The 23,674-nt window shown below is 40.1% G+C and overlaps 1 protein-coding gene across 6 annotated transcripts in view; it reads left to right on the plus strand.

Annotated features, from left to right (window-relative positions):
* The window catches only part of PANK4 (pantothenate kinase 4 (inactive)), a 27,223-nt gene continuing 3,549 nt past the window's right edge, over window positions 1-23,674 (plus strand). For 3 of the 6 annotated variants that reach the window (XM_075172213.1, XM_075172214.1, XM_075172216.1), the window contains exons 1-17: window positions 1-451; window positions 3,802-3,884; window positions 4,746-4,954; window positions 7,043-7,226; window positions 7,788-7,880; window positions 9,376-9,529; window positions 10,494-10,675; window positions 12,211-12,292; window positions 13,447-13,547; window positions 15,503-15,658; window positions 16,628-16,740; window positions 17,261-17,348; window positions 19,282-19,433; window positions 20,918-20,973; window positions 21,553-21,602; window positions 22,980-23,087; window positions 23,496-23,596. In XM_075172213.1, coding sequence (XP_075028314.1) covers window positions 292-451; window positions 3,802-3,884; window positions 4,746-4,954; window positions 7,043-7,226; window positions 7,788-7,880; window positions 9,376-9,529; window positions 10,494-10,675; window positions 12,211-12,292; window positions 13,447-13,547; window positions 15,503-15,658; window positions 16,628-16,740; window positions 17,261-17,348; window positions 19,282-19,433; window positions 20,918-20,973; window positions 21,553-21,602; window positions 22,980-23,087; window positions 23,496-23,596 — 2,072 coding nt within the window. In that variant the 5' untranslated portion in view covers window positions 1-291. Of the gene's footprint in view, window positions 452-703; window positions 1,180-3,801; window positions 3,885-4,745; window positions 4,955-7,042; window positions 7,227-7,787; window positions 7,881-9,375; window positions 9,530-10,493; window positions 10,676-12,210; window positions 12,293-13,446; window positions 13,548-15,502; window positions 15,659-16,627; window positions 16,741-17,260; window positions 17,349-19,281; window positions 19,434-20,917; window positions 20,974-21,552; window positions 21,603-22,407; window positions 22,501-22,979; window positions 23,088-23,495; window positions 23,597-23,674 lie in introns of those variants that run through there. The other 3 variants (XM_075172219.1, XM_075172218.1, XM_075172215.1) reach the window with 3 other exon arrangements.

Here is a 23,674-nt window from a genome sequence, read left to right on the forward strand (position 1 = left end):
TCTGCCGCCGTCCTGTCACCCCCCCGGCTCCCGCGTCCACCCGGGCGCTGCCGGGTGACCTGCGGCCCGGGGGGCCCAGCCCGGCCCCCCCTGCTTTAAGCCCCACCCGCGTTCGCGGCGCCTCGTGCTGCGCCCCGCGCGCGCCAGCGGGAGGGGCGGCGGCCTTTGCTCGCGCCCGCCAGCGCGCTCCCCGCAGGCGCGTGCCCGCACCGGCCGCCGCCAGCTCCCGCCTCATTCGCATAATCTATGCGCCGGCCTTGTTAGTATGTAGATGTATGCGCATACATTTGCATGCCGATGAGGCCAGGCGAGGAGTGGGTCGCGTTCAAAATGGCGGAGCGGGGCGGGCGAGGTAGCGGCGGTCACGGCAGTTTGGACAAGAGCATCACCCTCCCGCCCGACGAAATCTTTCGCAACCTGGAGAACGCCAAGCGCTTCGCCATCGACATCGGTAACCGGGCGGGAGCCACGGGGAGGAGGGGGCCGGCGGGGAGGGGGCGATGGTCGAGGAACGGGCGGCGGCTCTCGCCCGCTGAGGGGACTCGCCGGGGCCGGGCAGGCTGGCGGCGCGCGGGGCACGCTGGGAAGTGCAGTCCCCTGAGGCGCCCAGGCCGGCGCGGGGCGCCGGGGGCGCACTACAGCTACCGGCAGGCGCCGCGGCGGGGGGGCGGCGCAGGGCACGACGGGACTGGGAGTCCCGCCGCCCGGCGGTGGCGAGGCGGAGGCGGGGAAGGGCACTACAAGCCCCAGCATGCCGTCCGCGGCGGCTAACGGGCCGCGGAGGGAACCGGGTTAGGGACAGCCTGGGGCCGTCCTTGGCGGCGAAGGGGCAGAGGCAACCCCAGCGGGCCCAGGCGGGCGCCCGGAGGGGGCAGCGGGCTGTCCTGCTCGAAGGGGAACGGGGCCCGCGCCCCTCGCGGCGGGGCTTGGGGGCGGTGGCCGCGCCTCCCCGGGGCTGCGCAGCGACCTCAGGCGAGAGGACGGTGCACCGGGACCGGTGCCGGCTGCCCTAGGCCCGACTGCTGCGGATCCCCCCGACCGACCCCCGTACCTGGCCGCGGCGTGCAGGGCGCTGCGTGCGCTCCTCCGTGCTCCTGAAACGGATCTTGAAGAAGAAAGAGGGCTGGGGAGAGCTGCTGTTGCGCCCGCCCTGGCAAAGCGGGATGGCTGCAGAGATGAGTGGGTTTGGCATGGGCTGGGGGGGCCTGTAACAGTAGCTCGCTGAACTTGCTTCCTCAGTCACCCCCAGAAACACCCCATGTCTATGCATAAGCCTGAGAACATGACATTCCTAGGTGCACAACAGCCGGCACCAGGGGACAGGTAGAGTAATGCACATCCAAGTGACACCTGAGCATCACAGCAGGGAATTGTGCTGGTGTGGGGGGCGATGCTGGGACACAGCTGAGCTAAGCCTGTTAACAATAGTTTCACCTGTGCAGGGATTAGCATTCACTCTATGGAGATCTGCAAAACCAAAAAAAGCCGGTTCACACATTTTGCTTCTGTTTTGCAGTTACTAGGTCAGTGGAACTATTTAGTAGTGAAGCCAGAAGGAAAGTGTTCTTCAGCCACAGTACCATGTGGTACTGATGCAAGCCTCCATTAGCCCTCTGGGTAACACTGTTCTGGGTGGTGTAGACTTACTGTGTAGTGGGAAGAATATATGCACCATAATATACGATCTTGTCATATCACAAGTCTACTTAACTCCTTCAGAAGCTACTTGTTTCGTGCCTGCTAAAGTAGCAGCTGGAATTGGTCCTTTCTGTGGGTCAGAGTGGAATTAGAGTTGTGGGATTAGTTATAAAGCCTAGTTACATATCTCAGCTGGTGTTCTGAATGGATTTAAGTCTTTAAAAGCTGGGAGAGGAAGGGGAGAATGTATAAAGAATAGCTTTACGTACCATTTATCTGGTGATAAATTAATTGCGGAAGCACCTGTATCATTATTAGTGTTGTACAAACAGTATGACATTCCAACACAAGCTTCTTGATTCCTCTGCTTTGTAAGGAAGCTTTTCCTCATAGCACAGAGCTACTAAGTTTAGGGTTTTTTGGAAAAAAAAAAAAAAAGGCTAAGAAAAACCTTACCTTTAAGCAATGAGCTAGCAGAACAGAGTTTGGATTTTGTTTACAAGAAACTTTAAAGCATTGGCTAGTACACTGAAATAAGATCTGAGGTCAGGAAAGTTTTATTGCTTTTGTTACTATAAGTGTCTGGCAGTGATCACTCTAAGTTGACCTCACTTGAATTTTGCTGGAGAAAGTCGCTTATTTTTTTCCTACAGATTGCAAAAATTTTCTTGTTTATTTGAGCACTATGAAAGAGATGAGAGTACTGTTATGAAGGCAAATGAAGGCAAAGCTATAAGCACTAGCTGATTATTTTTCACTTTCTGATTTCTTGATTACACTTGCTTAAAACGCAGCAGAGTGTAGGGCCACTGAATTTAACATTGCCACGTTTTTATTTACTGTTTTGAATTTAATTTTAACTCAGTCGTTGGTCATAATTGCTTCTTGTCTTGTATGCAGCATGTTCTATGAGATGCATTGTAAACGCTGAAAGCGGTAACACGTCAAATCTTTGGCAAGAGGCAAGTAATGCATGCAGACTTAAATTCAACTACACGTTCGGCCTGCAGCACTGAGAGATATGGACTGCCTGACTGCCTTGTGCTCCTGCTCTGAGAGATGGATGCAAAGTTAGAACTGCCTTTCTGTACAGATAAGGGTGATTGTGGTCTGCAGCCCAGGGTACTTTTTATGCCGAGTTAAAACTAAGGGTTTTTCTCCAACAGCCAAAGCGGCTTAGAGGTTTATGAAGCAAACCAATACCTTAATCAGATCCTGATACTCAGGAGTGGTTGAAGAGGCATTTTTCTTTCTGAAGAGGAAAAATTAAAAGCTTGTTTTAACAAAAATAAGCAGGCTTTGATTAAGATACCAGAGGCATCAGAAGCACCAGCAGGTACTGTTTTGTCCTAAGGAAAATCAGTTAGTGAAATTATTCAGTCCAACTTCATAAATTCACTCTTGCAGGTCAGATGCAAAGACAGCACAGATAGGGCAAGAGGTTAAGTTCTGTTTCAAGACAAGAGTTGGAAGTTTTATTGTCTTGATGTAAGCAGTCTTAAGGCCTGAAGAGAAGAGGGTGATGAGGCTGGTCTGCTCGGACTTGCATGTTGGTAATATTGCTAACTGGTGTGCTTGAAGAACATCATTCTAAGTGTTCTTTACCCCAAAGCCAAGAATAATCTTGCAAAATAGTTATTCAATACGTAAAGTCATCTGCTAACCAGCTATGAATTTTTAGCTTGTCCTTGGAAGCAGGTTAAGAATATTTACTTAGTGTTCCTGATGAAAAACTTTTTGATTGTGCATATGCTCAATTGTGGCAAACCTACTTAGAAAATCCTCTTTTAAGCAGCAGATTTGGGGGTTTCTATAAAGAGTTTTCAAACAAGATAAATAACAGTGATACATGTGCTAGCCTAGCCAATTAAGAACTTCCACTTATTTCTGCTCATCTTCAGTCATCCCCATGTCAGTTGGGCATAAGCTCAACTTGTGGAGCTTTTCCCATAAGTAGTGCATTTGGACTTAACCATGCCAAATCAGTTTCTAGACAAGGGTTCTTTGGCTCACTGCATTATGCATTTAGATTAACTGCACCTGGCTGTAGGTGAGGAGATCTTAAAAACCAAGAACTCTTAGGTAAAGCATACATAAACATAAGTTATATTGTTTGCTCTAAGGTGAGGCATTAATCAGAGCTTGTCATCTTTTTATTAACAGGTGGTTCATTAACCAAGTTGGCCTATTATTCAACTGTGCAGCACAAAGTGGCAAGAGTGAGATCCTTTGATCATTCTGGAAAGGTGAGAATTGTATCATTAATCAGTTGCATGCGATTGACTCATAAGAGTGAAGTACTGGACTGGACTACTTCTCATAGTATAATAGAAATTTCATCTGAAACCCTTCTATAACTTCTTGTATATAAAACTTTATCTAGAACTTTCTTATAGTTTTAAGTATGACCTTTTGTAATGTCTGTTACTCTGAAGTAAGTTGTCACAATTGAAATGTTTATTTTAAACACACGTTCTAGTATGTACTGACACTTACAGCCATCCCTAAGCATTTGTACTGCAGCTCAGATGAGTGTGTGGCTCCTCTTAATAACCCTTTGCTATATTCCAGGGGAAATTAGCCGTTAGCATGGGTTTGGCAATTATTTTGCTTTGCAAGCTTAATATAGCTCTAGATCTAAATTCATGTGATGATACATCACACATGTTCTCTTTACTGAAAGACTGATTGCAGGGCTTCAGAGTGGTGCAGCCCATGCACAGGCTAACTCAGTTACATTCCTTGCCTTCTTGGAAGTGCTTGTATTGCCAGTTAGTGTTTGAAATAATTATTTTCTAGACAGATAAGTATGGTACTTTTGTAAAAAAACCATACTCCTGTGTGAACATAGCTTTTCTCATACAGAAATATTTCATGCATGTCTAATGCATGGGAGAATTGATTATATTCTCAGCTTAAGGAGAATTAAGATCTGTTGAAACTATATTCTTCTTTGAAAGTAGCTTGGGATGTTTTGATTTTAATAGCATTAACAGTTTCAAGGCAAAGGAAGCACAGGTATTGGTGTTCAGTACTTTAGCATATAGCCTTGTTCCTCGAGGGAGGGATTTTGAATGATCTATAAGAAATTCTTTTCTTTTTTAAAGGACATAGAAAATGAACCTTTGTATGAAATATCGGTTCAGGAGGAGATTACAGCTCGACTTCACTTCATTAAATTTGAAAATACTTACATTGAAACCTGCCTAGATTTCATCAAAGACCATCTTGTCAATACAGAGACAAAAGTCATCAAAGCTACAGGTGGTGGTGCCTATAAATTCAAAGATCTTATTGAGAAGAAATTGGGGTTGAAGTAAGTGGAACTGTTTAAACTTAGTTTTAGGAGTATATTTCTCCTCTGATGAGATTTTAGTAGGCTGACTTTCCACTTTGCCCATCTGCCCTCAAAAGCCATCCGCGCCGCAAGAGTGAAGAAGTAGAATGTGTGCGTGCATCTCGGTCAGACCAGGCTGAATTGACTTGTTAGTGAACATAAGCTGCAAAGAGGTAACTGTACCCTTAACTGACACAGCAGAGGTGCAGGAGTAGAGCCAACAGACAGGAACACAGGGTTCGGGAAGAAGACAGTAAAGAGAGGAAAGCAGGGTATTACCACAGCTTTTTTCTATAAAGAATGTAACTTGTACTTACTCCATTTTTAAGTTTAATTAGTCTCTATCATGATTATGATAATGGTTTTTACTTTTCACCTCTCAGCTAGCAGCATTTCAGTGATGGTATCCTAGCTATCAGTAGCATGCTTTGGACATACTGTTGAACTCTACTGGAGTAGAGATCCAAATACACAAAACCTACAATGGTATATAAAATGAAGTAATATTTGAAATACAATAGTAAGTAGTTAGTAAATTCATTACTAAGAAGAATTTTAACTGGGAATCTTTGATCTGTAATGAGGTGTAGTTAAGTGTGTCAGTCTTTCTACTTAAAATTTAAGGATGAAGTCCACAAGATGACTTTATTATTACAAGCCAAAATATTGCTGGCAAACACTTTTTTTTTCCTTACATGTACCTATTCTCTATAGTTGCCTAGGTTCTCAAGTTATAGTTCCAAAGGCTTCTAACATTTTTCTGTGCACACTCAGAAGTGAGCAATTAATAGCTCCTACCTAAACTTCATACAGAAGCATAGGCTTCAGGAGACTTAAAGGGCAGTCTCATGAATTTACAGCCTCATAAATTTACCATTCAAACATCTTTATCAAGCACCATATGCTAAAAAGCTGCTGTAAGTATAGATAACAATATCATTAATTTACACCAATATAACACATTACCTGATGTTACTCTGGAGAACATCTCATGCTGTAATTCTATGTAGAACATTCTTCACTTTCTGAGGTACTTTGTTGATCTTCTTTTATACTCTTCTTCTGATAGGTAGGATTCTGTTAACTTTTTTCCAAACCAGCCTACATCATTACCTTATTGGCTGTTCCTAAGTATCAGTTAATCAAGACAAGGAGGCAATTACCCCTTTTCTTGTGTGGTGCACCTGTTTTTTGTTTCTTTGGTTTTTATTTGGTCATGACATACTTAATTGGTCCACAGGCCCAAAAAGCATCATCTTCTCCATCCAACATAAAGCATTCTGTATTAATTGAGATGTATGTTTGTGCTTTGTTTATGTGTTTTCAGCAAGGCTTATGATATTTCATTTAAGAAATTTACCATAAATCACCAACAATACATAAGATAGTGAAGTTTACAGAAGTCAGTAAGTGTTAGCTGACTTAGCTACATCATTCATATTGCCTAAATTATGTGTCGTGTTCCCAGACTCCATACTCAGGATATGTACTATTGTGAATCCTATTATTCTTGCGAGAAGTATTTTTTTCCTGCGTTTGGTAATCCCAGTAGTAGGCTCCTTGCAGTCACTTTAATATGTCATAAACAAGTGCTGAAATGTTGAGGGGGGGGCTTTTTTCCTTTATTGAGAAGGAAGGGGAGGAACAATAGAAAATTATTCTGTGTTAGGAAATTGTTTTGTTAGGTTAATGTCCAGATAAGTTTCCTGACCTACTTTATTGCACGGGTGCACATATACTTGTGCTAGCACCAGGGCACTAAAGAGGCAGTGTAAACAAGCAAACAGGGGAGCAGGATTATTTTTAATGTCAGCATGATTAATGTATGATTAAAGTTACTGTGTAACTACAGTCTAACTTCGGACTGTGTGTTCTGGCATGGAAGATGAACATCAGAACATGCAGATGTAGGTTTCATGTTTTAAGAGATCTGGACTTTTGCCATGTGGTGTGGGTTACTATCTCCTATTTGTAAAGTCTTTGAAAACTACTGTTCTAAAAGCATACTTGCTTATCAATAGGACTGTGAAATTTATGTAAGGGTTTTTTTTCTCCCCCTCCCCTCAGAGTAGATAAAGAAGATGTAATGACCTGCCTAATTAAAGGATGCAACTTCGTGCTAAGGAACATACCCCATGAAGTGTTTGCATACCAGAAAGATTCAGATACAGAATTCCGATTTCAGACGAACCACCCAAATATTTTCCCTTATTTACTGGTGAATATTGGCTCTGGGGTTTCTATAGTGAAGGTGAGTGGTTGCTAAAATGTTTTATTGTAGAATTTGATAAAGGTGATCTGAAACATCTTACTGTTTTAGATTTGTAGTTGTTTCTTCTTGGGTAGTACAAAGTTTAGAAAGAAAATAATGATTTTTTTTTTTAATTATTATTTGCATTTCTTACAGAGTTATGAATGCTTTTCCATTCGCTACCATAGTTTCTTTTTAATCACATCTAATTCGGTGTTTAGAGAAGGCATTACATTAACTGATGAGGACAAAGTCTGTCAGATCAGAGTGATTTTTAATATTTGTTTGTTTGTTTTGGTACACTGTTGAGGGGACCAAATTTTATGGCTATATTTGGGATTATTGGCCAAGAATTAAGTACAAAGATTTCAGAAACTGCTTGTGGTATAAGTATGTGGAACATGCACCTCTGGAGAACTTCTCACCTGATATTTACCCAATTAAATAGTTCCACCTACACTAATTCCACTGTTCAAAAAACTCCACGTGCTTTCATATCTAACTGTGTGTTTATAGTTATAATAGGACTTTCTAGACAAATCTGCCTTGTTTTATTCACAGGTAGAAACAGAAGACAAATTTGAATGGATTGGAGGGAGCTCAATTGGAGGTGGAACCTTCTGGGGTCTTGGAGCACTGCTCACAAAAACAAAGGTATCGAAGTGTCATTTTTAAGGGGTGTGGGATTAAGTGAGATGCTAAGAGCTTGAAAGGTTGGAATGCCAAACTCTTTGAATAGAGAGAAATAATTATTTTAAGTAATGTTTGTATGGGAAACCAGAAGTCCAACACTAGTGTACTAGAAGATGAAAAAAATTATGTCTGTCTCTTGGCGGAGTTTACCTTTTCTTCAAAGAATTGCTGCCCTTGTGCAGAAACAACAGAATTGTCTTGCAATGCTCAGGACAATTTTAATACTCACCATTAGGTGCTTGTCGCCCTAGACTGTTAGATAACAAGGCTGAGTCCTTGACTTATGTTCATATTTTCGACGCCTCTGATGCATAAAAGGAAGCTTTAAATGCAAAAAGGTACTAGAAGAATATAGAGACAAAAATGATAACATGCTCATTGGTGGCAAAATAGTAATCCTACTTGGGACTCAAGGAGTTTGTCAACAAGGACAGATAATGTCTAATGCAGAGAATAGTCTCCTCGAAGAGGCCTGTTAATTTTCTGTACTCTTTTTCAACATGAAATGCCTGCCTAGTTCCTGCAATATTATCTGCTGAAGCAAAGCAGAGCGTGCCCAATTACTACAAAATGTCTGGGGGTAGAGAAGAGGAATTCTAACTTCTTTGTTACTCATTGCGGTTTCAGGGGTTCGTCATTTAAATCCGAGGTTGGTGATCTGCCAGAATAAGGCCTGATTTAGTACTGATCTGCCTAACTCAGCTCTTAAATCGTGCTGTTTTTTCCTGTCTCAAAGATCCATGTGGCTTGAATAAGTGTCCCTAAATGTCAGCAGTGTAGAAAAAGCTAGAGTTACATATGCACCAAATAAGAAAATGTCAAAGGGAAGACCCATACTTGCAATGTTTTGTTTCATGCTTTTAAAAAAGAAATCTTAGAGCAGGACAATGTCTGCTCTTAATTCTCTCTGATTTTGTAGAAGAAGAAATTAGGGTTAACAAATGTATAAATAAAGTATTGGAATAATGCAGATTATATGCAAGTTTGATTTCAGGGATATTAATGCATTTCTGCAACAGTAAAGGCAGACAGTCTTTTGGTTTTAAACATTTTTTTTCTTATGCTTCAAGAAAACATAATTCTGTTTGCTCTTAGTTACTGTGTTTCTGACTTCATTCCAAGATAAGAGATGCATGAGGCTTCTGATTATTTTACGCATGCTGATCCATCTCTAGTTTTCAGGGGAAATTCAACAAATTATTTGCCGATAACTGAAGAGGACAGTTGTGCTTTTCATCGTTAAAGGAGCTCCACTTAAGATCAGTCTGTGATAAGATAAGGACTCTGGAAAAGTCCTTGTAATTAGAAATACTGTATCTTTTGCTGGTAGGGTTGATTCTAAGACAAGCCAAAACCCTCGGTTTTGGTCAGTAAAGATGCTGCAGAACTCTGGGTTTATGGGCGAGGTTCTCTGGCTGTCCAGGAAAGCTAGAGTAACTCTGCTTCTCATCCTCAGAAATTTGATGAATTGCTGCAACTCGCTTCAAAGGGACAGCACACAAATGTAGACATGCTGGTGAAAGATGTGTATGGAGGCGCCTACCAGACCCTGGGGCTAAGTGGAAATCTGATAGCTAGCAGCTTCGGGAAATCTACTACAGCAGATAAAGGTATTGGTATATAAAAGATCTACCCAAGATTTGCTATACAATTAATTCTTGATATTGCCTGTCGGCATGGATTTGCTGCTTGTGCTAGCTTCCTGTGAACGCTTAAATGGATGGAAAAATAGTTGCCAGCTTCAGCAGCATGAATATATCTTGCCTTATCCATTTCCCCATGTTATGCATGCTGGGCGGAGAGAGGACTTGGAGCATTGCTTGAGTTGGTCCAGTTATTTGTTGTTTGAAACTAATGAGGAGAAGAAATGCAACCATCTCCTCTGGCCCTTGGGAATCTGATGTTTATAATGATCTAACAAGTAGAGCTGGAAAATAACCACCCATCTTTTTCATGATCTTGCCTACATGTGTTTTGTCTGCACAATATTTTATTGATTAAAAATATTATATAGTACTGCCTTAAAAGCAGGCATTCAAATTTTCAGTTTGGGATTGCATAAGTCTAGGCAAATGACAAGAATAGCTGTCTAGTTAGCCCAATGTTAATTCATTTCTGTGGGAAATATATGTGACTTTCTTGGTCCAGAAAAGGACCTATGGCAGTGATTTACTATAATTTGCAATTTTATTTGCAGTATTATAATAAAATGCTTGCAGTGCATCTCAGGTCAAGATGGATGGATGAACCATCATCCGTGGTTCTTAGAAGAAATGGAGTTCTTGCCATTTGCTGTTGGCCTTTCAAGCAGGTTTCTTTCAAGCAATATTTCACAGAGGCTTAGTGTTTTTTCATTATATCTTCAGTCAAATACACACTCCTTGTTGTTTCAAGTACTTTTTTTATAAAAGATTTTTTTTTTGCGGGGGGGGGGGAGGGGGAACACCTTTCTTCTACACCAGTCAAACTCCATATTTTTTTTTCTCCAGTTGTAGGCTATCTGTTAGAAAAATACAGTCCATTTGAGCATTCTTCAACTGTGTTTAATTTGGTTTGCTATTTCTTTCCTTTAAGAATTTTCCAAAGAAGATATGGCAAAAAGTTTACTACATATGATCAGCAATGACATTGGTCAACTCGCCTGCCTCTATGCCAAACTCCATAACTTAGATAAAATATATTTTGGAGGATTCTTTATTCGGGGTCACCCTGTTACTATGCGCACGATAACCTACAGTATCAACTTCTTCTCCAAGGTAATGAAAACAGAGATTTTCCTAATAGCCAAGTCACATGTTTAGTTATCTTTCTAGGTTGTAGGGAGACTTTAATAAATTAATTTGCACATGAGGTAGGCTTAGAGGGCTACTGTTTAGGTAGGTAAGGCAGGGCTATAAAGATCTATTGTGGGAGGGGTAAAATCAATGTGAATTGCCTGGGAGTTCTGTCTGGCCTCTCTTTCTCTCTCCCTCCCTCCCTCTCTCCCTCTCTCTCTTTATTATTATTTTTTGATTGACAGTCTGTCTTGTAGCTGCCAAGTAATGAGTTTTCACTATTTTCTTAGATAGCTACCATTGTTATTCAATTCCTCTTGCTGACTTGCATCTATTTCTTTTCACCCCCTAGGCTATGCAATGTGGGATTGTTCTGCTGAGATAGTTAGCAGTTACTATAGTGGGGTTTTTGTTGGTTGGTTGTTGTTCAAAAAAAAGAACCCCCAAAAAACAACCAAGCTGTAGTTCTCTGCAGGTTTTGAAGCTGTGGAAAATACTGAAGATTTTTCACTAGAAAAACGGGTCAAGTCCAAAAGCTCACTTAATGGTTGTTACAGGTAGATTAGTTCCTGCACTTTTGCAATTTTATAGAATAGATGACACAAATTTTTTTTATCATCTCAGTGCTTCAGGAAAGAGACTCCTGTATGCTGCTTTTTTTTCCCCTTTATTTCACCATTGCGGTCTGTAAAAGTTCATTGGGTTTCAAGAAAACTATTGCAAAACTGCAGCTTTAGATTCTTGTAAGAATACCTTTATCAGTGATTCAAATCCAAATCTCACCGTGAATTGTAGCTGATCTTTTACTATAGCTTAGCTCTGTGTTAACTGTTCTTATAGTCGCTGCTGCAGACATAGCTGATTTTCCTTTAGAGAAGGCTGTGTCTCACCCAGCCTTGCCTAGGAAAGCTGAGAGGCCCTGCTGCTAGGATGGAGGGTGTTTTTATTCTCCCTAGCCTTCCTGTATTATATTAACAATTAAACTAACTAATTTGATGGGGGAAATGCTTGCCTATGGATAATATACAGAGTGTCTGTATGTTGTTGAATGTTGAATAGCAGTGCAATGAAATAAGGATAATGAGCAATGTCTCGAATGTGTTGGATGCACAGCAGCACACACTTACGTTGATGACCTGGAAATCAGATGACCTTATATTTCCAGCCCATTCAAGCAAGAGGAGTTGAATATTCATGGAATGATGCAGTGGTCTTTTCTAGTGAAGGCACTGGCTTCCCTCTGCTTCTGTGGTTGTGCAGGCTTAGAATACACACCACTTCTGCATGTATTTTTTTCCCCAGCTGTTAAATAATTGTGGAATGATGTATGTAAGCAGTTCCTCCTGAAGCTGTGTTTCAGAAGCACCATTAAAGTTACTGAATGTCTTAGAATGTAGCACAAATGAATATTACCATCTTCTAGTTGTTTCTCTTAAATTTAAGTGTAAAACTAGTGACAAAGAAGTACATATTAGCCATCAGGGACCATCCAATTGCAATGTTTCATATTGTGGCAGGGAGAGGTTCAGGCATTGTTCCTGAGACATGAAGGCTACCTGGGAGCCATTGGGGCATTTTTAAAAGGAGCTGAACAAGACAGTAAGTACAGCACTGCTATGTTCTGTATATGCTGTGTTCTGAAATGTCAGTGTAATGTCCAAGTTTCTCTTAAGAGGCTGCATGTAAGTTGTCGCCTAAAAAAATACATTTGGCACTAATAAACACAGATGCTGGGCTTTGGTTTTATATATTCTGGCAGGGACATCTTCTCACTGTTTTTCCTGCTCACCTTCGAGAAGCCAGCAGGATTTGGCTCTTCTCTTTTCTGCATTTCTGCAAAGAGCTATCATAACTCTAACTCAAATTGGGGAAATGTGGTTTCTGAGAACTTTCCCCCTCTTTAAGAGGCCAGCTTCTGAATTCAGTTAATGTACTGAAGAAGACCAGCATCTCAAAACTGTGTTCGTTTCAGAGCGAAAAGCCTCACAGACGTTTGTGAAGGATGAGACACTTCTGTCCAGCATTCTTTGGGTATAGGGTGCTTTGGTTGAATTCTGCCATTTTTATTTTCTTTTTTTCTTGTTGATGTACTAGCAAGCCGTTTGATATATCGGTTATAGTGGAACAGATAGTAAGGTTGTTAATGGTACTTAGTTTAAGTAAATGTCAAATATACCTCAGTAATGGATGTGGAATTCTTTTCATACCCATTTTATAGATATGGGCAGGAACCAGGTACTGAGGAATTAAAGACATTGCTTCTGCAGCATGTACTGTGCATCTGAACTTGATTAAACTTCTTCTCAAATAAAAAAAATTTCTAGAAGTAACTTTAGTGTTTATATGAAACTTACATTTGCTTTGAGAGTTTTTATAATTCTATTTTGTTAGTAATGAATCTAGATTTAGAAATAAGAAATTATCTCTATGATCAGTGATAGTGCTTTGAAGGCATGCTGGTTATAGCCCTTAATGACAAGGAAAGGGGTTTAAAAAAAAGAATGATTTTAAAACTTTAATTGTCTTATGTCTCATTCAGGTTGAAGCTCTTTAGATCGAGGTAATTCACTGAGTGGTTGAAACATTTCTTTTGGGGGTTAGAGGGGAAAATTATGTTTACTTACAAAGACAAGGGAAGATGGCTTTTGTAGTGAAGCAGCGTCTCTGAAGGGACGCTAACTCTAGACTCACTCATGGGAGTATTTTCAGTTTTATTTTCAGATTATGTGTCTCTCTGTCTTTCTCTTTTCTAGATCCAAATCAGTATAGCTGGGGAGAGAATTATGCTGGGAGTTCTGGTCTTATGAGCACATCACCTGATGTTTACCCTATGCAGAGAACAAGGAGTGGTACAGTATGTGGTTGTCTTTTCTAGAACTAAGTGCCTTCTCTTAGTAATCGTGATTTGAAAATAGATAATTATTCTCAAGCTAGTTGCTTCTTGCCCCTGGGACTCCTGCTTACCAAAAGAAGTGACTAATGTGGTGTCTTGTGTCATGTGTGATGTTTTGTGTCTTGTGTGATGGTTCGATGTAATGTCTCATAAAAACAGATTGTGGCTGCTACTTTGTCTTACTGTCCTTCACCAAAGCAGGGGGGGGACATTCATCTCTTACCCTTTCTCTGAAGTAGCTGGATTTTGCTACAGTTGAAATATTGTGCTTCAGAATTTTGAATCTGATGTTCCACTGTCTTTAAGCAGCGTTTATTTACTTCCTATGAGAAGAGAAATATATAATTGGACAGAAGAGCATGAGTCCAGTCATCTCTTAAATACACTTGACAATACAGTAATTCCGATTTCACAGTGAAACTGGCATACAGTAAGCAATCAGAAAATACATTAAGGTTCTTAAAATATTCTAACACTACATCTACTGAAGTGCTTTTGAAAAGAAGCTAGAATAGTGGAGCTCATTGTGTTTTACTGTCTTTTACCGGTTCGCTTGTCAGTGTTTTTCATGTCAAGTTTTTTTTAAATTTCCTCCATCATTGATTTATTTCCTCCCAGTTTTCAGGAATTAGTTTCCTATACTTGCTATAGGGTGCGGGGGGGAGGAGCAGGTGTTGGGTTTGGTTAGTTGTTTTCTGTTGGTTGCTAGGCTTTTTTAGGCCTGAAGATGAGGTGCAGAACTCTTACTGAATGGTTTCCCAGACCAAGCCTTAATATAAGTCCACTATGAGCTGCAGATGATGGATTTTGTGGGTTGTGCCCACAAAATATAAAAAAATATATATAAATATATATAAAAAATATATCTTATTTTAAGCTCTGCCATAACTAAAATTATTGTAAAGAAATTGTGGCTTACAAGTATGACCAAAAGAATAAGAACATGATCCTTCTTAATCATAAAATATATGACAGATTTTTAAAAAAACTTATGCAGATGCAATGATCTCCTGTGGTTTGTCAGCCCTTTAATGGATGAAAAGATTGGTTTTTTTCATGCTGGCAGTGGTACAGGAGTCTCAAACCAGCTGTAATGTACTGCCCACAGTTTCTCCATTTTGAATTCTTCTATTGCCTGGCACTCACTTTGTTCACATAAAGTGAAATCTCTTTGCAACAATCATAGTTCAGAAATGTCTGCTTTTCAGCAGTGAAATTAATACTGAAGACAATCTTTCTATAGCAACCACTTTGGTTTATGTACACAAACTCTTGTAACATTGTGGGCTTTAATCTTTACTTAGTCTGAACATTTCTAGGCCATGCAGTGTGTGCAAATGCAATGCAATTAGTTGTATAAAATAAAGATAAATGTGCACAGCTTTTTTTTTTAGATGCAAGAAATAAGGCACGCTTTATGTACAAAGCTGTGTAACTGTACATATTTCACATTAATTTAATCTCTATCCTTAGAAATTTGGTCCCAAGCATTGTTTTCATAAGGTGTAAGGAAGAGTTTGGAGACTTGATCAGGATTGTAAAAGGAAGTTGTAAAGCCGCATAGCAACATTCCTTTACAAATAATCCCATGCTCAGCTCTTTGTGCTCCTGTCTTTGAACCCGATGGCCCAGCAGATTTGACAGTACTGGCGAGGAAGGGAAGGAAAATAATAAAATAGAGGGCCTATAGTAAGTTTTCAACATGAAACTTGATAATCTCTATCTATAGGGTAGGCATGGATAAATAATCCATGCAGGAGAGTGAATTATTTATGATGGCATATACTCTAAGATAGTTGTCTGCAAATTTGTCAGTCTTAACTGTGGATGGACTTCTGTAGCCCTTGTACTAGTTTATTTTGTTGTGAATCAATTTCTGAGTAAGTTCTAATAAGTCTTTCTCATTTTTCACCTAGTTTGACATGCTTGAAATGGATAGGTTGGAGAGACCACTTGTTAACCTGCCACTGCTGAAAGACCCATCAACCTATATTCCAGACACTGTTGACCTCACAGATGATGCCATGGCCAGAAAATACTGGCTCACCTGCTTTGAGGAGGCACTGGATGGGGTAAATGTCACAAAACAGTCATATGTATGAATGATGCAAGTATTTAGCAAATAAATCTTCTGTGGACCAACACGTTTACCCTGAAAAATATATCTGCTGTGTCAAACCTATTGTATGTAAGTACAGTTCCTCTTTCCCCTGTTAACAGAAGCATTTGGCTTTGTCCCAGTCTCCTAAGGAAGTGCTTGATACCTTCAAAGGCAGAAGTATTCTTCTCCTGTGGTGCCTTTTTTTTTTTTTTAAAAGGTGTTTTCGAAGCATCTTCTCTTTTAAACGGCACTCACTGCCTCTTTATACAGAGCTGGCAAGCAGGATGGTTATGCAATCAAAGGCCAAAAAGGCAAAGGCCAAAGATACTTGCATTGTTCTTACTCTTGGGAGCAGTCCTGCTGACTTACAGCCACTTTTGCATTGGATGAGCATGATTTAATCAGACATGAGTTATTTTTTCTGCACTGTGAAACTGATTCAGTCAGTGCATGCTAGTATTTAAGAGCTATGTATACTTTAGTAAGCAAATCCAAATCAGAAACTTCATGAGTGTGTGTCAGGAGGAAAAGGGCTGGGAAAAACACAGGGGTGAAACATTGACTTGACCTTACTGTAGTAAAGAAAAAAGAACACAAGGGGTTGATGTGGACTTAAATTTCTGCCTGTTTCTCCTTTTGTGTGTGCATGTGGTTTTTTTTTTCCCCTCCTATAAGTAGTTCGAAGTTGTGTTTAATTTCTGAAAGTACAGTCTTGAAAACAAACTTTAAACCTTTCGGGAAGGAAGGAGGTATTTAAAATTATTCTTTGGTGGTTGGAGTAAAGGAAAGCTGGAAGATACTGTGTGGGAGGGACTAGGTAGTATGCAGGCACTGAACAGTATAGCAGATGGAGGGGTTATTTTTCAGACTGAACTTCAGATCAGTTACATGGAGGAAGAATTCATCTGGTAACTTCAGTCTTGCCTCATTTCTCTACCAGGTGGCAAAGCGTGCTGCAGCCAGTCAACCAGACTCTATTGATGCACCGGAGAGAGCTGAAAAGTTCCGACAGAAATACTGGAATAAGCTCCAGACGCTCAGACAGCAGCCTTTGTAAGTGTCTTTATTTTCCCTTTTTCGTCGCTTGTTGCTTCTGTTGAGCAGGGCAAATTAAAAGCTAACTAAAAACTAACTAAAAGCTAAGTAAAAGCTAATTAGGTTTTGAAGCAGAGCAAACTGAAAGCTAGGTAGGCTGAAAGCAATAGCAAGTTGATGTGCCAAACATCAGGTCCTCTGCACAGAACTTTCGGATCTCATATATTGGAATTTAACAGAAAAATTATATCTCAGCAGAAAATTTATTATTAAAAATTGTTACATGGTTATTAAAAATGGCAGCATGTTAATTCAAGTATCTAGCTTTGCTCTGAACATTTTCCCTCTCTGTATTTAAATAAACTGTATAGTAGATTTACCACTTAGAGACAGTGTTTAGCACATGTGGCATGCAAAGACTTTTAACTTAAGTGCTTGTGTGACGTGCTATGACTTATGGAGGAAACAGAGGAGAAAATAACTTTCTTTCTGTTTGAAGTAGTTGATCTCTTTTTTCCCCCCTTCTCCCTTTTTAAAGTGCATATGGTACCTTAACAGTTAGAAGTCTTTTGGATACAAGGGAACACTGTTTAAACGAATTCAATTTTCCGGATCCCTATTCAAAGGTAAGTTGGTTCTTGCTTTACAGGGTGGACAACATGTAAGTTCAAGATGCTTTTTCCATATTTGAAACTTCGTATAAGTAACAGCTTATAGGGGAGAGATTAGTAACTGGCTACCTTGCAGCAGGTTTAACCAGGTGGTGGTTGTCACTGAGGAGAAACAGCAATGGGTAATGGGATATAAAGCCTTTGACCGCTAATGTGCTCATGGTGAGGATAATGCTAACCAAAAATAGCATTATTGTTGTCTGATACTTCTGAGAAGCGAATTGATGGTCTCGGTCCTGTTCCCAACGAGTGCATGGTGTCTGTCATGAGACACTATTGTAACTCGCTCCTTCAGTGAGGAGGTGTTTCCTTCAGGTTAGAACTGAGGAAGCTCCATGGAGAAGCCTGCACTTCTGATTATGGAGTACCTCAAAAGTGACCTGAGAATTTCAATTTTGAGGACAGTCAGTTTATTTCCCTTTATACTGAGCCTACTACTGCAGTCTGGCAGACTTCAGGAATTTTTCTTTTTTTCTCCTCATTCTTATAATTCTCTTCATGGTGTGGAAACCATTTTCAAATTTAAAGCTATGAGTAGCTATGTAAGTACTTTCCAATAAATATGTAAATTGCAGACAGTTGTAAAAGACACTTGGCATTGTTATCTTTAGAGCAGTTAGCAACTCAACAGCTCCATGCAAAAGTCACCAATGCTATGAACTCACATTTTGTGTTCCTTTAACTACTTCAAGTGTGTTTTCTTTTCTTTCGTCGCCCCACCGCCCCCCAAAGGAAGGAAAAGGAAGGGGGGGGTGTTCATAAACAAATAGTCATCTGTTCACTTCATCATGTCCAAAAAAGGCCTGGGGAAAAAAAACCTTCACACATTCCCTTACTTGCTGAGGCAATCTGTCCTTAAACCAAACTGCTGCTTTCCTATGCATTGTCTCTAGATTAATTTACTGCTATGCTGTAAAAGGATTCTTGATTACTTTTGTAATTTTTGAGACACTCAGCAGAGTTGGGTTGGAGTGTGTACAAATGCATAACCTCTAGCTCTTAAAAATATTTGTTGCCATTGTGCAGCTGTTTACTCTTTGTATTTTATCCTGTAACATAATATGGGTGGGGGAGAGGACATGTGAAGTCAGTATTTCTCAGAAATAACTTTCTGTATAGGTCTGATCCTCACCACTTGTCTGTGTGGACATGTAAATAATAAGTGCCAGTGCCTGGTTAGAGACTTTCTTCTGACTGTTGATACATTTCTACAAAATACATAGGAGGTTCTCCCTAGCTGTATGGTCAGATGTTACATTCACTCTAAGAAAGAGGTAAAAAAACATGTGAGGCGGCTTTTACTTATGTTTGCTTTTTGGTAATTCAGACAAGATATTGCCAAGAAAAGATCTTGATGTAAAGATGGTACCCAGTATCACTTTTAAAATTTTAAAGATAACTAGCTGTGTAACACTGATCTCACTGGAGATAGAAGCAGAGGAAAAAATTCAAGAGCTTCTAAGCATCTGGGATGATGAAACTGTTGATGCAAATATCCAAAAAATCTCCAGTTTTTGTAAAACTGATAGTGGTAAGCCTTCTCATGGTAATTACCTGGGTTTGACGGATCGTGTTACTACTAAATTTTTTTGTGTGTGTCCACTCTCCCATTCCCCAATCTGCTCAAGGTCTATTGCACCTCTTAACTTATTGAGAAAAGTAATTCTTGGGCTACAGATCATATCCTAGCACTAATGAAGCTTTTTATTAGAATCCCAGGAAACTTTTTTCTTGTTGATACTAAGCATGCTGATAACAGTAACTTGTTGGTCCATTAGAGGCCATGAACGTAGAGGAGAATGCTTGAACGTGGTCTTGGGACCGAGACAACCAATGATGGGTAAGGAATTTTTGTCTATAAATCCAATGTTTCATGTCTTTCTTACAGGTAAAGCAGAAAGAAAATGGCATAGCCTTAAAATGTTTTCAAAGCGTAATCGAATCTTTGGATTCATTAGGCTGGGAGGAGAGGCAGTTTGCTCTGGTGAAAGGACTTCTTGCGGGGAATGTCTTTGACTGGGGAGCAAAAGCAGTCTCAGAGTAGGTGTTAAATATTTTAAAAGCACCCTTTTAAGATACAGAATATCTGATTGTTCTTTTTTTAAAAAAAATAAAGTGCACCAATCTAAGTTTAATTGTAGTTTGTATTTCGCCTTAATCAAATGTTGGTTGGTTATTTACAAGTGTTGTGGTGCGGGAAAGTTTACATTTCCACCCTTTAAATCTGGCAGACGTGTCACTGTGAATGTTTGAATTAAGTGATAGAGCATTTAATATTCCAGGCTGGCTGCTTTGCTTGTAGCGTTGTTATTAGCACTGCTTTTGGGTATGTGTTGTACTGTGTTCCTAGAACAGAAAATATGCTGTTTTCCTGCAACCTCCAGTTGTCCTGATACCACAGTACATATTCAGTGAGCTGCAGATTAGGTTGGGTGGTCTCTTTTGATGACTAAATACTAGTTATTTTTGATCAACATGTATTTCTATTACCATTTGGAGAGCTTTTTTCCTTATATCCTGTCAGCAGCCATTAATTCATTTAAGGACATTAATGCCAACAGTCTTGAAGTATTTTTGATTTTTCAATTCTAGAACTTTCTTTTTGTGGGGCCGATAGTAGAGATCCAAGAGCATGGGAGAGGGACCCTGTTTTACAGCTGATATCCAGCACTTCTTTTCCCTTTCTGCATCTTTGAGGAGTTTTCCCTCTGATTAAATCAAGAAAGTCCATTAAAACCAAGGTGATTCAAGGCTACATGGGCGTTCTCAGGCTTGCGTTACTTCTGATGTTGCCCACAAGCAGAAACTCGAACTGACACCCGTTAGAGCAGTTAGTCTGCTTGCCACTCGTGCGGAGTGTAGCTCTCATTCTCTTTATGGAAGGAAGGAAGAGATGCAGACTGAGTTAAATGTCACTTAGTACTAGATTTAAGGAACTTTAGGAGACTTGACTGGCAAGCATTGCCCACATGGTGTAATATTTTAACTGGCCGCTTAGAATCTAGCCGTCTCATTATGTAAATCCTTATCACCATCTGAGTTTTTGGGGCTACCTTACTATACATATAGCCAATAGCAGTAGCTTTTAAAACCTGTATCTGGTTATTTTAATTCCTTTTTTTCCCATGCAGGTACAACTTTAAAAAACTTTTGTGGACCAGTCTTCAAATTAGACTTTGTAAAGAACTATTTTACCATGCAGATATTTTAGATCATGACTATGTTTTATGGTGGTCTGCAGACCAAAAGATGTCTTTTTTGTCTGTAGTCTAGTGCCTGCAAACATTTGTATATTGCTGAAGCTTTTTTCTTTTAGCATAAGAACTCTAATTTAAGATACATCTGAGCCTTTTGTTCTTAACATAAGCACAAAGTACCTGTTTCTGAGTCATTGGACCTAGCCATACTCCCCAATATAACCGATGTAATAAAATTGCTGACCACCTGCTAAAGAAATGTTTGAATTATATTAATGTGAGATGAAGTTGCTTAACTGTGTACCCTTTATTTCTCTTCTGATACAGTGTTCTGGAATCTGAGCCACAATTTGGATTTGAAGAAGCCAAGTCAAAACTACAAGGTATAGGGAGATCTGTGGTGGTGGTTGGAGCTGGATATTGTGTTAATATGAGAGTGGAGGAGTGTGTGAACGTGTTATTGTAGCAGTTCTGCTGCCCAGATGACAAGAAATCATTAGTACTTGCTCAGGTTATCTGAAGTACAGGCTACAGAGTTTCGGTGCAATGTTCCCGTTTGTGTTCCAAAGGAATGGAAGTCTGAAAACCTCTCTCCTTGAACAGAAGTCTTAGCCGCACAGATAATCAGAATATCTTGCCCATGCCCATTTTTCATAACTGTTCTCATCCTGTCAAGGAGATAGTGTCCTGGGACGTACAACACCATCCATCCTAGGATGAGTCGTTACGATAGCCAACTTGCATGACTCCATTGCTTTATTATAAAAATTCCATTTCAAGACTGCTGTAATTGAGCTATTCCCATAATTAAGAGCTCTTTGAATCTACACGTTTAACATCCAAAACCTGAGCTCAAATGCTTTAATGCTTAAGCATCTGGAAAGAAACACCTGCTTTTCATAATATACAGAATTACTGTTTGCCTAAAAGAAATGCTAACATGATTTTTGTCTGTGACACAGAACGCCCCTGGCTAGAAGATTCCTACAGTCAGTGGCTAGAGCGACTGAAGGTACGACTCCACGATTGTTACTATAACCATTGAGTAATCAAATACATTAACCACCTTATTAATCTTGGGTTTTTTTAACGGATTTAACAGAACTCTGTTCAGACAACTCAAAATAAATTCTGGTAACACAGTACCAGTAATTCAGCAGCCTTACCATAAAGAAAGCAATAAAAGGAATTAGTCTGCCACTTCATTACTTACCAAGCTTCTTAGCTGAATTCCTTCAGAAACTGCAGCATTTGGAACACGGCTGCTTTCAGAGCTGTTCCAGAGTAACCATATTGTGTCCCTTCTTTATCAGGGCACTTATTTCTATACAACTAGACTCATAAATTTGAAAACTTGAGTCTAAATGTAGTGTTTGGATTGTTCCTCCATCTGAGTAGCCAGCCTAAAAACGACATTCATTTAGGAGCTTGCTGAAAGTAATTAACTTATCAATTAGCAAAGCTTTTTTTGCCCTGTGTGATCTCTATTACTATTTAATTAAGGTTAATTGAAAAGCTTTTGTTTCTTTGTGTAAATCTCTATGTTGGAAATGATACAGCTGAAAGATTTGGTATGAGTAGACTATTACAAACCATCACGTATTACATCTTAAAACAAAAGTATCAGCTAATCTTGTGTAACAGTGATAATTAAGGAACTTCGAGCACTGTCCTGACAATTTTTTGTTAGGAATTAAGCATTGTTCACTATAAAAATTCTTCTGCTGGTATGAACTGGAGCGAACTAAGTTTCGTAACATCAGATTTAGAACCAATTAAAAGGTTAATGGAGAATAGGAAATATCTTTTCATTTTAGGATGTCACTGCCCCCAGCAGTCCATCCTGCCCTTTCCTGGCGGAAGGGAATCCTGTTCACCCTACAGCATGCTAGCTTAAAACAGCCACAAAGGTAGGTTTACCCTGGTAACCAACGTGTTCACGTGGGCAGCTGCCCATGCTGCTGCTTCTAGTTCAGAGAATGGTATTCTCCAGCTGCACGGCTTGACAAACGCCAGCCATAACCCCTCCAAACAGCAGGACGGTAGGCCCACCTACCACCGGTCAGCGCGAGCTGCTGGAGTTAGGCATGTCTGTAACTGGCAGATGTAGGCTTTATTAACGGCGTTTGAAAGACCTCTCTCAAGCAAAGTAAAGTAACTAAAGGCTGTTTTAAGTAACTGCGCAAAGACAATATTAGGGAAACCGATTTCTCCTACCATGGAGGGTAGGTGATGTTCTGATGAGTTATGCTGCTACTAGATAATCAAAATTGCCACCATTTAAGGGTATAAAATGTGGGGTCTTAAAGTGAGTAGTTCTAAATAACACAAATCATTCACTGAAATGAATTGTGAACTCAATCCTGAATACATTGGTTTTCTCTTACAGGAGGGTCCCCCTCATAAATGTGCCTTAATTTTCGCAGATAACAGTGGAATAGACATAATTTTAGGAGTCTTTCCTTTTGTCAGAGAGCTCCTTTCTAGAGGGACAGAGGTAAGTGGCTTTCATTGTGAATTCACTATGTAATGGAGCTTTGGTAATTGATGAAAGGGTTGTTAAATACCACCAGCAGTACACTTCACCAGACTGGCTCCTAACATCTAAATTGGGAATAATCCATATCCCTGGAACTCCAAAGTCTGTCTTTAAGTAGACTGTGAAAGGTGGCAAAGCAGAGCGAGCCTCTGTCAGACCCAAGTTTGCTGAGCAAGGGTCTATAATGTCAAAAGGCCTGAAATAGCTGATGGACTGAGGGAAAATGAGGACTGGGCCTCTAGCCTTTCTCTTCGCATTTCCTCTTTTGTGAATTGTCAGGCAATGGTGATTTTAAACAAACAAGCAGCGCTAACAGCGTACGTGGACTGCATTAATTGGTGAACTCTTCCGACCTCTTTATCTCAGGTTATATTGGCTTGTAACTCTGGCCCTGCCCTAAATGATGTCACCTACAGTGAATCCCTGATTGTTACTGAACGGATAGCGGCAATGGATCCAGTTATTCAGTAAGCATATAACCGGTCTTCATTATGTATCAATCGAAGGAAAAAGCAAGTTCCTTGTTACATGCTTAGTTCGTATTT

This window comes from Calonectris borealis, chromosome 23, assembly GCF_964195595.1.
Source record: "Calonectris borealis chromosome 23, bCalBor7.hap1.2, whole genome shotgun sequence".
Lineage (NCBI taxonomy): Eukaryota > Metazoa > Chordata > Aves > Procellariiformes > Procellariidae > Calonectris > Calonectris borealis.